At 48.3% G+C, this 13,939-nt stretch overlaps 1 protein-coding gene across 4 annotated transcripts in view; it reads left to right on the top strand.

Moving 5' to 3' along the window:
* The window catches only part of ZCCHC17 (zinc finger CCHC-type containing 17), a 75,936-nt gene that overhangs the window by 37,221 nt on the left and 24,776 nt on the right, over positions 1 to 13,939 (top strand). For 3 of the 4 annotated variants that reach the window (XM_040337924.1, XM_040337923.1, XM_040337925.1), the window contains exon 7: positions 12,303 to 12,424. In XM_040337924.1, coding sequence (XP_040193858.1) covers positions 12,303 to 12,424 — 122 coding nt within the window. Of the gene's footprint in view, positions 1 to 12,302; positions 12,425 to 13,939 lie in introns of those variants that run through there. The other variant, XR_005747069.1, reaches the window with a different exon arrangement.

Here is a 13,939-nt window from a genome sequence, read left to right as displayed (position 1 = left end):
CATGTTCCCGTGATAACCATGGCGCATAAGACAAGTTTCTACCTGCCAGGCTTTTTTCTAGGGAAACCCAGATTTTTGAGTGGGCATGGAAATGCCAATTAAGAATCCTCTGTAGAGCTATCGCTCGGTAGTATTGTCTAACGTTTGGGACCCCCAGGCCTCCTCCGCGTTTCGGGCGTCGCAGCACCCTAAGAGCTATTCTGGGTTTACGTGCGTTCCAGATGAAAGCGGACAGCATGCTGGATAGACGGTCAAATAGTTTGGGTAGGGGGATCGGGAGCATTTGTAGTAAAAAAGTATGCGTGGTAGAACGGTCATTTTTATGATATTCACCCGACCCAACCATGTGAAAGCAGTGCGTGTCCATTGCAAGAGGTCTCTCTTAACCGCGGCCAGTAGTGAGGGGTAGTTTGCAGCATAAACGGTGTCAAATTTGTCAGTGAGTTGTACTCCCAAATAGCGCAGGGATGACGTAGTCCAGGCAAAGGGGAAGTTGGCCTTAAGATTAGCGGCTAAACGGGTAGGAAGGCAGATGGGGAGAATCTCCGACTTCGTGAGGTTTATCTTGATGTTGGAGAGGGTTCCAAAGAGCTTCAATTCCTTCATCAGGTTGGGCAGTGAGAGCAGTGGGTCCAATAGGTGGAACAGGACATCGTCGGCATACGCCGAAAGCTTGTGTTGCGTGTTTCCGACCCTCAAGCCCTTAATATCTTGACTGGCTCTCACAGTACGAAGCAAAGGCTCCAACACCAGAGCAAACAAAAGGGGTGACGGGACACCCCTGCCTCGTGCCATTCCTGATGGGGAATCTAGATGAAAGGGTTCCATTCACCTTGACCTGAGCGCAAGGTGTGGAGTACAGGGCCAGGATCGACGCCATCATTCGCGGGCCTAACCCAATTGATCGCAGTACCGCTATTAAGTAGGGCCAGTCTATGCGGTTGAAGGACTTTTCCGCGTCTGTTGAAAGAATTATATAGGGCGGTGGGTTTGGACGGGTACGGGCCCAATGAATGAGCTGGACAGCTCTGAGGGAGTTGTCTCTGGCTTCCCTGCCCACTATGAAGCACGTTTGGTCAGGGTGTACAATCTCTGGTAGTAGGTATTTGAGCCTGTTCACTAGAATTTTCGCTAGGAGTTTTATGTCCAAATTGAGGAGGGAGGTGGGGCGATAGCTCTGAGGAACAGTGGGGTCCTTGCCCTCCTTAGGGATCACGGTGATATGAGCTAAGAGGGCTTCCGGGGGGATGTTTTTGCCCCCTGCCAAAGAGTTAAAATATTTGCACATGGGAGCCGCCAAGTGAGAGAGGAAGGTCTTGTAATATGCCTTGGTAAAACCCATCAGGGCCAGGGCTCTTCCCGTTGGGCAAGGACTCTACCGTGGCCCCAAGTTCAGTTGTAGTGATCGGGAGCTCGAACGCCGCAGATTGGTCATCTGCAAGGGGGGGAGGCCAGCTAAGTCAAGGTATTCCCGGATTGCGTGTAGTATAGCATCTTGTATTAGGGGGAGGTCAGAGCTCAGATTATAGAGAGTAGCATAGTAGTCTCGGAACCCCGCGGCGATCTTAGAAGAGTGTACCGTCAGGTCCCCCGAGGAGGAACGTAGTTTTTGTACATACGACTGGGCATGTTGTTTCCTAAGGTCCCGCGCAAGCATCCGTCCGCATTTGTTCCCGTGTTCATAATATTTGTGGACCATATAACGGAATTGTTTACGGTTTTGGCGGTCTAGTACATGTAAGAACAGCTCGGTCAGTTCCTTCAGGGCCTCTGGAGTCCCATTCGCCCTATGCTGAATCTCAGCCTTCCCCAGGGCGGCATGCACCCTAAGAAAGTCTGCTCTGTGTTCCCTTTTTAAGTCTAGCTCCTTGAGATATCAGTTCCCCTCGGACCACTGCCTTATGGGCTTCCCATATCTGGCCGTCCAACATACCATCAACCGAATTCTCGTTAAAGTAGTGGGACAAAGTGTCCGACACCCCCTTTACCACTCCTAAATCATCTAAGAGATTGTCATTCAACCTCCACCTCCAGGCCTTTTGTGAGCCCAACGGCAGGGTGAGGGCAATCGTGACCGGGGCATGGTCTGAAATGGAGATGTTGCCGATGGTCGGAGTCTGGAGGAGTTCCAGGGTTTTAAGATCTACATATATGTGATCTATACGAGTATAGACATCATGTACTTTGGAATAATAGCTGAAGTCGCGATCCGTGGGGTGTAGCGTTCGCCAACAGTCAGTGAGGAGGTGGGACTGAAACGTCTTACGGAAATGCTTGAGAAAAGTATAAGAGTGCGAGGGTCTCACGTGGGACGTGTTAAGTAGAGAATCGGGACTGACGTTGAAGTCCCCCCCCAGGATCAGGAGGCCTTCTCTAAATTCTGCTAGTCGTTCTAGAGTTGAATCAATCAAGGTGAGTTGGTCTGTGTTCGGGGCATAAATCGTCGCAAACGTATACGTCTGGCCAGCAATACTGCCCTTGAGGAATACATATCTACCTCGGGGGTCTATTTCATTGCCTGAGGGCTGGATGGGGCAAGATTTGTGTATTGCGATAGCCGTCCCTTTAGATTTAGGTGTCAGGGATTTAGGTGTGGGGGGAGCAAAGTCCCCTGACATTGTACGTGCTTACCTGAAGCGTGGCCATGGGAAGGTTGGGGATGGACGAGGTCCGCAAGTTGGTGACGTGCTCGGCGCGGGCATCCAGACAGCAGGGCACACCTGGGTGTAAGGAGAAGGGGAGGGCACAAGAAGAGAGAAGGGGAGAGGGTTGAAAAAAGGGGAGAAAAAGACACATGAGACAAGTATAAAACATACATCAAGTAAAACAGTATGGCCGAGGCCATCAGAGCCTTAACATCTAAGGGCCGTGCACAGGGCCCCATCCCCTATATGGGGGGGGGGGGACCTGAGCCTCAGCCCGTGATCCCAGTGGGGATTGTCTCCTATAAAAGGGTGGCCTACTGGTGGTATGTGAGCCAACATGGGGATAAGGCAGGGGGACTCCCAACCCTGCCCACCACATCTAACATGGTGCGGTGGGAGAGGGAACAGAGGAGTTATCAGCAGGGGTTACCAGCTTGTAGGTGAAGGGGTAGTAAGGCTCATTATTGGTAGCGGTCAAAACCAGGCCAGCGGACAGATGTCCCCCCCCCACATTGCCATATAGAGAAGCAGTTAAGGCCAGTCAAGGTGGCTGGATGGATGTGGGGGGTCAGAGCATATGCAGCTCCAATGCAATAAAATAGAGTCTACAGCACAGCAACTAAAGGAACGGCACACTGAATAGTGAGCCATCAACGTAGAAAGGTTATACTGTCAGTCTCTTAAAGGACCGGGTCTGCGGAGGGTTCGGTAGGTTGGCGTCCACGGTCTTGTCTGCGGTTCCTGCGTGTGGACGATTGCCACGGCTGGGGTTGTGGCAGCCTGGCCGCGGGGAGGTCAGGCGAACTTCTTCAATCGGTAAAGTCTACCGGATCCAGAGCCAGGGAGGATAAGAAGTGCGGGAGGTCATCTTTAGTGCGGAGTGTCACAGTTCTGCCATCTTTAGTGACTTGAAGAAAGAAGGGGAATCCCCAGCGGTACGTCAGGCCTGCATCCTGAATAGCTGTCAGGAGGGGGCGCAGTGCTCTACGCTGCATAAGAGTGCATCTGGAAATGTCTTGATAGAAGGCCAGGTGTGCGCCATCAAAGTCAAAATAGGGTTTTCCACGCATCTTCTGCATTATGCGATCTTTAAGTGTGTACTTGGAGCTTGCAAATGATATCCCTGGGGTTGTTCACATCTTGGGAAGGGGGTTTCAAGGCCCTGTGCGCCCAATCTGTCAATGACGGCCGTCGCCGGTAGCCCCAGTATTTATTTAAAGACACCCTCCAAAGTAGGCATAATGACCTTTGCACCTGTGGCCTCAGGTAGGCCTCGGACCCTTATGTTGGCCCTACGGCTGCGGTTCTCCATATCATCTAACTAACAGAGCAAGGCTTCAATCTGATGGTCCTGTGCAATGCATTTGTCTTGGAGCATGGAAATGACAGGGAGGGCTTCCTCAAACCTCTGCTCCAGGGATGCCACCCCCCCCCCAGGTGTATTGTGTCAGCTTTAAGCTGTGCAATGTCCTCTTTTAAGGGCTTTCTCCACCCTGTCTGCAAAGCGTTCCAAATCGGCTTTGGTGGGGAGAGACCAAATATGGAATCTAATGTCCATGTCTTCTAAGGCCGCGTAGACACGGTCGGACAAAACCGATGAGAGTGGACCGAGGTTCAGTTTCATCGGTCCAAACCGACCGTGTGTATAGCCCATCGGTCTGTTGTCCTTCGGTTCAAAATCGAACCGATGGCCCGCTGCCCGATCGGTCCAAACCGATGGTTAGTACAGAAAGCATCAGTTCAAAGCCTGCGCATGCTCAGAATCAAGTCGACGCATGCTTGGAAGCATTGAACTTCGTTTTATTCAGCACGTCGTGTGTTTGACGTCACCGCGTTCTGACCCGATCGGTTTTTGGAACGATGGTGTGTACGCACTTCAGACCATCAGGCCACTTCAGCGGTGAACCGATGGAAATGGCCCGTTGGACCATTCTCATCGGTTTGGAACGACCGTGTGTCAGGTGCTGCTGCATCATCTTTCCTAATCACAGGGGAGCCTGGGGAGGTCGGGGGGATCGAATCACTCACCGACCCTGGGGATGGTGCTGGAGAATCGTTTGGCAGCTGAGGCGGATGGGGTAAGATTCTCCCCCTTAGCTACGATGCAGTGCGGTGGTGGGACGGAGCTGAAGAGACACACGTCCTCACTCCTCCATAGCCAGGACACGCCCCTTCCATTTTGCTTTTAAATGTCCTTATTTCTTCTGAGAAATCCTCACTTCCTGTTCTTCCGTCTGTAACTACACACCGTAAAGCAAGGCTTTCTCCCTGTGTGAAGAAAGCCTCTTGAGGGGGGAGGGGGGCAAGCAGGAGTGTCAGGACACTCTACTTTGCAGATGGAGAAAGGAGCTGTGTGTTAGTGGGCGTCCTGACACTCCTGCTCGCCCCCTCAAGAGGCTTTCTCCACACCAGGGAGAACGCCTTGCATTACGGTGGTGTACAGACAGAAGAACAGGAAGTGAGGATTTTTCAGAAGAAATAAGGACATTTTAAAAGCAAAATCGAAGGATGAGGCAAGTGAAGGAGGACTGCACTAAGGTAAAGGAAGCTATTTAGGGGAAAAAAATAATTACCTTTACAACCCCTTTAACTATGTATGCGATGCGGAATTGGATACGGCTCCTTTGCTTTCTAGAGCCTCAGTATCTGCTGTGGTGCTCTGTCGCCTGATTTGGCTAAAATGCTGGTCTGCGGACCAGGCATCTAAGAAGGCTCTGGCAGATTTACCCTTCCAGGGAGAGAGGCTATTTGGAGCCTCACTGGACGACATTATTAAGAATGTTACTGGGGGTAAGCGTACGCTGCTCTCACAATCCAGAAAAGGTAAGGATCCACGCCGTAGGTCAGGGCCCTCCTTTTCCACTCGGAAGCATTTTTTTTTCGCCCGGCCAGGTCTGCAGATAAGTGTTCCCAGGCCGACAAGGCGCCAGCTGAGGGACAGAATCATCCCTGGTTTCGCAAGCCTGCGAGCAAATCCTACACGAAGGTTTGCCCCTGCACGACTCTTGGGTGTGGGGTCGCCTTCGGGAGTTTGCAGCTCGATGGACCTCCCTCCTTTCCGACCAGTGGGTTTGCGAACTGGTGTGATGGGGATCAAGATAGAGTTTTTCTTGTACGCAAAACAGTTTTTTTCCCTCCCAAGCTTTATCTTCTTCTGGTGCCCCGAGACGCCCTGTTTGGGGCAGTGCAAGACCTGCTGAGGCACGGGGTGATAGTACCTGTACCACCGCCGGAAAGGTTTCAGGGATTCTATTCCAATCTGTTTGTAGTCCCAAAGAAGGACAGGATCCGTCCGGTCCTGGACCTTTGTAAAGGTACAAAGGTTCAGGATGGAATCGGTTCGCTCTGTGGTCGCTGCACTCCATCCGGGGGATTTTCTGGCGTCCTTGGACATCAAGGACGCATACTTGCATGTCCCCATATGTGTCAGGCATCAGAAGTTTCTGCGCTTTGTGGTCGGGGACGACCACTACCAATTTGTGACTCTCCCCTTTGGCCTGGTGTCGGCACCAAGGTGCTCGCCCTGATCCTGGCCTTGCTGAGACAGAGAGGAATCGCGATCGTGGGCTACCTGGATGACCTCCTTCTGAGAGCAGCTTCTGGCTCAGAATTAGAGGATGTTGTCGATCACCAGTCAGACTCTTCGGGAGTTTGGTTGGGTACTAAACCTTCAAAAGTCGGTGTTGGTGCCAACTCCACGCCTGGAGTACCTGGGCTTGATTCTGACAAACAACCAAACCATTTTGGCACCAATGACTGCATAAGTAATTATAAAATTGAAAATTTAGAAAATAAATCGATGGTTGGCTGCAATGAATAGAAGATTCTGCCAGGCATTAATAAGCAGCTAAATGGTGTGGCACATCAGGAGTGATGTGAAAATGGTGAGCAGAACAAAAATCCATGTATCAAGCGCTAAATCAATGAGCCATTTATGTCCAAGCAATGATGAAATAAAAGTAATATTTATTGCCATAAACACTTAAAAAAATTCCAGCAATCCTCCGTGTTATGAATGGTATAACTGCCAGTGGACAGTGGAGGGGGTTGGCAGTTGCCGACCAATGGGAGAGCCTGTGCTGGCGGTGTGCAGGACTGCTGAACCACGATCACGCTGGATGGCTGGACGGAGGTGGCTGGAACAGAGTCTGTCGGGTTACAGTCTAGACAACATGTATGGGGACTTGGCCCTTCATCAGGTCAAACCTGCCAGCACAGGCTCTCCCATTGGTCGGCAACTGCCAACCCCCTCCGCTGTCTCCAAGCCTCGTTCCTGCTCCACTGTCCTGATTCGGCGAGACGTCCCGATCAGGAAGTTGCCGGTGCACACGTGAGTGGAGCTACACCATACCATAGATGCCATAGGTACACCGTGGAGCCCTCCTCAGCTCCGGTCCTTTTTATCTCACCGTTACCACTTGGCCATCCGTCTCTCTTGGACAAGGTAAGACTGTCACAGCACAGACGTGCTGCCTCTGGGCTTCACACGCCCCCCCCCCTCTGCCAGTGGAGCCGTGCCTGTGGGTGAGAGGTGCTGTAAATTGCAAGGCTGATTGACTGTGTTAATTCTAATTCTTCAGGCTGTGGTGAAGCTGTTGGCATCCCACAAGTGGTCGTCACTGTGCTTTTGCATGCGAGTCCTGGGTCTTATGGTGACCACTTTCGAGGCGGTACCGTATGCTTAATTTCACACTCGAGTCTTGCAAAAGGAGATCTTGTCCAAATGGGACAAGTCTCCGTTGTCTCTGGATTGTCCGATTCGGGTGAGCCATCTAGTCAGAGAATCCCTGGTCTGGTGGCTGAGGTCTCTGGCCCTTCAGTCCGGGAGGTCGTTCCTTCCTTTTCATTGGACGGTGATCATGACGGTGATCACGACAGACGCCAGCCTGACGGGCTGGGGGGGGTGTGTTTGAGGCGTTCAGTCGGCACAGGGTCGCTGGACGCAGGAAGAATCCCGCCTGCCGATTAATGTGCTGAAACTTCGGGCGATCAGGCGGTGCCTCTCCACTTGGTCACGGAGGCTGCAGGGGCGCCCAGTCAGGATCCAGTCGGACAACGCCACGGCAGTGGCGTATGTCAACCATCAAAGAGGAACGAGGGGTTCAGCTGCAGCTTTGGTGGTCGTTCACATCCTGCGGTGGGCAGAGCCGGCACGCGCCGCTTCTCGACTCAATCGGAAGTTATTGGGGTTTGTGAGCAGGTCCAAAGATCTCTGGGCGGACGCACATTGGTAGCTCCATGGGGGCATTGTCGGCTGATTTATGCCCCCCCCACTAAAACTTCTCCATCGTCTGCTTCGCATAGTGGACACCGAGGGGATTCCGGTGATTCTAATTGCACCAGATTGGCCTCGGCGTCCCTGGTACGCCGACATAGTTTGGATGGTGGCGGATGTTCCTTGGCGACTGCCGATGTGAGAGGACCTTCTGTTGCAAGATCCAATACTTCATCCTGCTCTACAGTCGCTGCCTTTAACGACATGCCTGTTGAAGGTCAGGTGCTAAGGGACCCAGGCCTGTCACATTCAGTAATCTCCACCATGCTGAGGGCGTGGAAGTCATCTTCTCGGAAGATTTCTCATCGCACGTGGAAGGCCTACATCTCTATGTCTGAGGAGATGGGATGGCGTCTGTGTACATATTCGGTTTCCAGGATCCTGCTATTTTTGCAGCAGGGAGTGGATCAAAAACTTGCCTTAAGCACTATTAAGGGACAGATTTCAGCCTTGACACACTCTCAGAAGGTAGCCTTTCTGGTGGCTATCACATCTGCCAGGAGGGTTTCTGAGTTGGTGGCCTTGTCTTGCAAGTCTCCCTACTTGGAACTCCACATGGATAAGGCGGCACTGCACCCGCAGCGTTCATTTCTTCCTAAGGTTGTTTCGGCATTTCATCTAAATCGGGACATTGTGCTTCCGTCCTTGTGTCCTCGGCCGTCGCACTTGAAGGAGGTTGCTTTGCATTCTTTGGACTTGGTCCGGGCTCTGCGGGTCTATCTGTCTGCTACGGCTCCATTTCGGTCAGACTCACTGTTTGTATCGGTAGCTGGTCCAAAGAAAGGCCTGGCGATCTCGTCGGCCACCATTTCTCAGTGGATCAGACAGGTCGTAATTCAGGTTTATGCCCTAAAAGGGCGGGCGCCTCCTTTCCCTGTCACGACGCATTCGACCAGGTTAATAGGTGCCTCCTGGGCCTTCCGACATCAAGCGTCTGTCTCACAGGTGTGTAAGGTGACGACCTGGACGTCCGTTCACACCTTCACTAAAATGTAAAAGGTTGATGTGAGCGCATCTGCGGATGCTTCCTTCGGCTACAAGGTTTTGCAGGCGGCTGTTTAACCACTTAAGGACCGAGCCTGTTTTACAAGTTTAAAACAGGTTTTTTTTTTTTTTTTTGCTAGAAAATTACTTGGAACCCCCAAATATGTATGTGTGTGTGTGTGTGTGTGTGTATATATATATATATATATATATATATATATATATATATATATATATATATATATATATATATATATATAATTTATAGTTTTTTGTTTTTGTTTTTTTTAACACCCTAGAGAATAAAACGGCTATAATTGCAATACTTTTTGTCACACCGTATTTGCGTGGCGGTCTTACAAGCGCACTTTTTTTGGAAAAAAAAATACTTTTTTTTATTAAATAAAAAAATACAACAGTAAAGTTAGCCCAAGTTTTTTATTTTTATTTTTTATATTGTGAAAGACAATGTTACACCAAGTAAAATGATACCCAACCCCTGGGTTCCGCTACGCTGCTTCACCACGTATTATCTCCCTTGGGCATCGTCCCTCTAACAGACCTCGTGAACCCATCCCTCGTTACCCCTATGATGCAATGGAAGTATCGTCAGTTAGTGGCGTTTGTCAGCTCCCTACCTAAGCCCCTCAGGGGTTTCGGTAGGGAGCTGACATTACCTAAATTTAATAGAATACGCCTTTGTTGAGGATCAGCAAGAAGAGAGGCCTCTCATTTTTTTACAAAGCACTGTATAACATGTCCGAAAGGGGTACCCCGAAATTTCTACTTAAATGGGAGAAGGAACTGCAAAGGGACCTGTCGCCATCCCAAAGGTACTCCATTTTATTTTTTGCTCATACTTCATCCATCTCATCTAAACGTACACCCCGGTGGTTCTCCACGCAGTTTTCCCCCTGACCTCGCCGCTTTGCTGGCGTGGATGCGGGGACAATGCGAATCACGCACATATCTGGTGGCATTGCACACACATTCGCCCATTTTGGGTGGCGGTTTTGCATTGGATGAAAGAGATTCAGGGATACGAAACTGCTGAAGATCCATGGGTAATTTTATTGCATTGTACAACTGAACCAATCGGCTCCTATAAAAAATCTCTAACGCCTCACTTGCTGAATGCGGCAAAGTCTCTCATTCCAAGATTCTGGAAACTGACTACAGTCCCTACATTACACCAGTGGCTGGTGGAGGTAGACCGTATCTATCATATGGAAGATCTTACCTACTCATTAAGGAACAAATCCGAAATTTTTCGGAAAATATGGTCCGGTTGGTTTGCGTTCAAGTACACCTCAGCATATGCTGATTTAATGTCTCAAAGTGTGTAAAATCTGTAATTATGTTATGTGGGGTTTCACGTAGTAAGTCTCATGTAGCCTTTCATTTCAATTGACATGCCATGTTTATTAGTAGCCAGTAGGTCTGCTTGTCGTTTTTCTTTTGTATTTCCGATACAGGTCGGCAGACGGAGGCAGAGGATTTCCCCCCCCCCCCCCCCTTATCTTCTTTCTCTTACTCCGTATTTTTCTCTTTCCACTACCCCTTCCTTTTTTTTTTCTTTACTTTTTTGCTCTTTCTCCGTTTTTCTTTGGTATTTTTCGTTATTTATAATGATTATTATTTATCACGCTTCCCATGAGCGAGTTTGTTTCCATATGTTTGAGAGGCGTGTGTTGAGGATCAGCCGCCCAGATCACTCAGTCCGTCAAGGAGCTGGGAGTGGTGGGATCCGGGGGTTCCCGGAACCGTTGCCGTTCCCAATTGGTATGCTCAGTTTTTGAGCGGTATTACTAATTTGATGTGTGTATGTATCTTGGATATATGACGTGTGGTCATGCTGATCTTCTTGATTTGTGTTTGTTAATTGCCATGTCTTCTCTAATAAAAAAATATTGAACAAAAAAAAAAAAATTATACCCAACATGTCACGTTTCAAAATTGCGCCCGCTCGTGGAATGGCGTCAAACTTTTACCCTTAAAAATCTCCATAGGCAACGTTTAAAAAATTCTATAGGTTGCATCTTTCGAGTTAGAGGACTAGAGTTTCTAGGACTAGAATTATTGCTCTCACTCGAACGATTGCGGCGATACCTCACTTGTGCAGTTTGAACACTGTTTTCACATATTCGTTCGCTTCTATGCGTGAGCTCGTCAGGATGGGGCGCTTTAAAAAAACATATTTTTTTTTTTGTTTTCTTATTTATTCTTGATTTTATTTATTTTTACACTGTTTTAACAAAAAAATGGGTCACTTTTATTCCTTTTAGAAAAAAGCATGACAGGTCCTCTTAAATATGAGCTCTTGGGTCAAAAAGACCTCAGATCTCATATTTAGACCAAAATGCAATAATAAAAAAATAAAAAATAAATAAAAAAATAAATTGTAATTTTGAAGAAATGAGACCAAAAAAAATTTGCCTTTTAAGACTTGTGGAAAGAAGTGACGTTTTAAGGTCGCTTCTGCCCTGCTATGCTATGGAGATGGGTGGGGGCCATCTTGCCCTCACTCGTATCCATGACACAGAGGGAGAGAGACCCAATTGCCTCCGCCCTCTCCCGCAGCTGTTAACGGTGATCTCGCCGGCGAATCCGCCGCGGAGACCACCGTTATCGTTTACAGGATCGGCCACGGAAAAGATGGGATATCTCGGTTGTGGCAGCAGCTGCTGCCTTTACCGAAATATCCATCTTTAAAGTGCCGACGTATATGTACGTGAGCCGGTCCTTAAGTGGTTAAGGTTGCAACTCTGTTGAGGAGCTCTGGTTGTTATGGGTGGAGTTTTGTTTGTTTGCTGTTCCCACCCCTCGTTTTTTGATACTGCTTGGGGACGTCCGTAAGGTCAAGATTTAAGTTGCTGTGTCCGTCAATGAACGAAAGAGAAAATAGGATTTTTGTACTCCGCGACGGACACAGCACCCACCCCTCCTTTTTTATGTTTTTACTGCTTTTTCACAAACTGAGCTGCTGGATGCAGTGTGAGGGGTTATAGCCAGTAGGACCGCCCCCTGTGCAGTTTTGCTGTTTTTACATGTTCCGCCTAGTCCTCTCCTGAAGGTGGGGATATAACCCTAAGGTCAAGATTTAAGTTGCCGTGTCCATTAATGAACTTCGGAGAAAGGGATTTTATGGTGAGTACAAGAATCCTATTTTCTACACACGCTTGCCACATTCCGGCCCAGAGAGTCAGAAGGACATTAAACTGGCCCTTTGGAGACCCCTGACATATAGCATCAGACTGTGATGCCTTCAAAAACTCATGTGTTTTAGTTTGACAGATGTAGATGTATATAGTTTTCATAATTTTATTTGAAAATGGCTGATTTTGTATACCTGCAATTAAATAATATAAAAATAATGGTGTACTTTTTTTCTATTTTAGGGCACTTTGCGAATGACTGTTTCGTGCAACCTGGAGGAACAAAATACAGTTTGGTACCGGATGAGGATGAGGATAAGGAAGATGAAACAAAATCTAAGAAGACAGCTAAGAAGAAAAAGAAGGTAGATGTTCAAAATTGGTACAGAACTTTTAGCAAGACTACCCACTTAAATAATTTAATAATCTAAGGGTTCTTTCACACAGACTTTCCAATCAGGTCTGACTAACGTTATTGTAGGCGGACCTGATCATAAGCTCCATGCAAGTCTATAGGCAGGCGGATGTGAACAGATGTGTGTTTGTTTACATCCAGCTACCTCAGAGTTCATTCAGGTTCAGGAAAAACATGATGGATTATAGATAGCTTGATGTAAGGAGACATAAGTTAATTACATCTGGCAGCTCATAGATCAAAATGGGACAGTAAACAACCATTTTTTTCATCACAAAAAACCACCGTGTGTACGCGGCATTAGGGGAAGACAGAGTAATGTTATGCATATGTGTTGTATCTCTTGTCTTCCAGAATCCTCCCAGCGGAACCCAGGAGGCCCCAAATAAACAACCTCCTGCCGCTACAGGGCATAGCTCCTCTAAAAATTAAATATGTGGGTACTGTAAGGATAAACTCCCACTCAAAGCCCTTTTGCTAAGAATGCATTAATAACTTAGCAGGGAAAGGGACTCCTGCAATAATGAGGTATCTCTCATCTATGCAGACGGAAAGGCCGGCAACAGTCAACTTTCCGTGAAGCCACCAGGCAGTCAGTAACCTAAGGTCTGACATAGAGGAGCTTATCCCTAGAGAAGACACATCCTCCCAGGAAGGCATCTTCTGAATGGGACCTAGTGCCCTTCCCCCGCTTTCACAGTCACTCCCTCTAGCCCAGGTAGAGGAAGCTTAGGATGACAGGGAGGATATGGAAAGCCAAGCAGAACAGGACGCCCCTTCACCCTAGAGCAGGGGTCTCAAACTCAAATTACCTGAGGGCCACAAGACAAGTTTTCATATGCCATGGGGGGCCGCATGCAAACTTTCAAACTTCAAAAACAACAGTACTGGTGTCAGCGAACACATTATTAACCCCCAGCACTGGTGTCAGCGAGCGCATTATTACCACCAGCACTGGTGTCAGCGAGCGCATTATTACCACCAGCACTGGTGTAAGGCAGGGGTTGACAAATTTGCTTGGAATCTAGGAGCCAGCTCAAAAAGTTAGGAGCCAGAAAACGCACCCAGTCCCGACGAGCTTGCGCGCAGAAGCGAACACATACGTGAGCAGCGCCCGCATATGTAAATGGTGTTCAAACCACACATGTGAGGTATCGCCGCGATTGGTAGAGTGAGAGCAATAATTCTAGCTCCTCTAACTTAAAACATGCAACCTGTAGATTTTTTTAAACATCGCCTATGAAGATTTTAAAGGGTAAAAAAGTTTGTCGGCATTCCACAAGCGGACACAATTTTGAAGCGTGACATGTTGGGTATGAATTTACTCGGCGTAACATTATCTTTCATAATATTAAAAAAAATGGGGATAACTTTACTGTTTTTTTAATTAAAAAATAAGACAAGTGTAATTTTTTTCCCAAAAAAGTGCGCTTGTAAGACCGCTGCGCAAATACGGCGTAACAGA

The sequence above is a fragment of the Rana temporaria genome, chromosome 2, assembly GCF_905171775.1.
Source record: "Rana temporaria chromosome 2, aRanTem1.1, whole genome shotgun sequence".
Classification (NCBI taxonomy): domain Eukaryota; kingdom Metazoa; phylum Chordata; class Amphibia; order Anura; family Ranidae; genus Rana; species Rana temporaria.
This window is presented reverse-complemented; position numbering and strand designations above follow the sequence as displayed.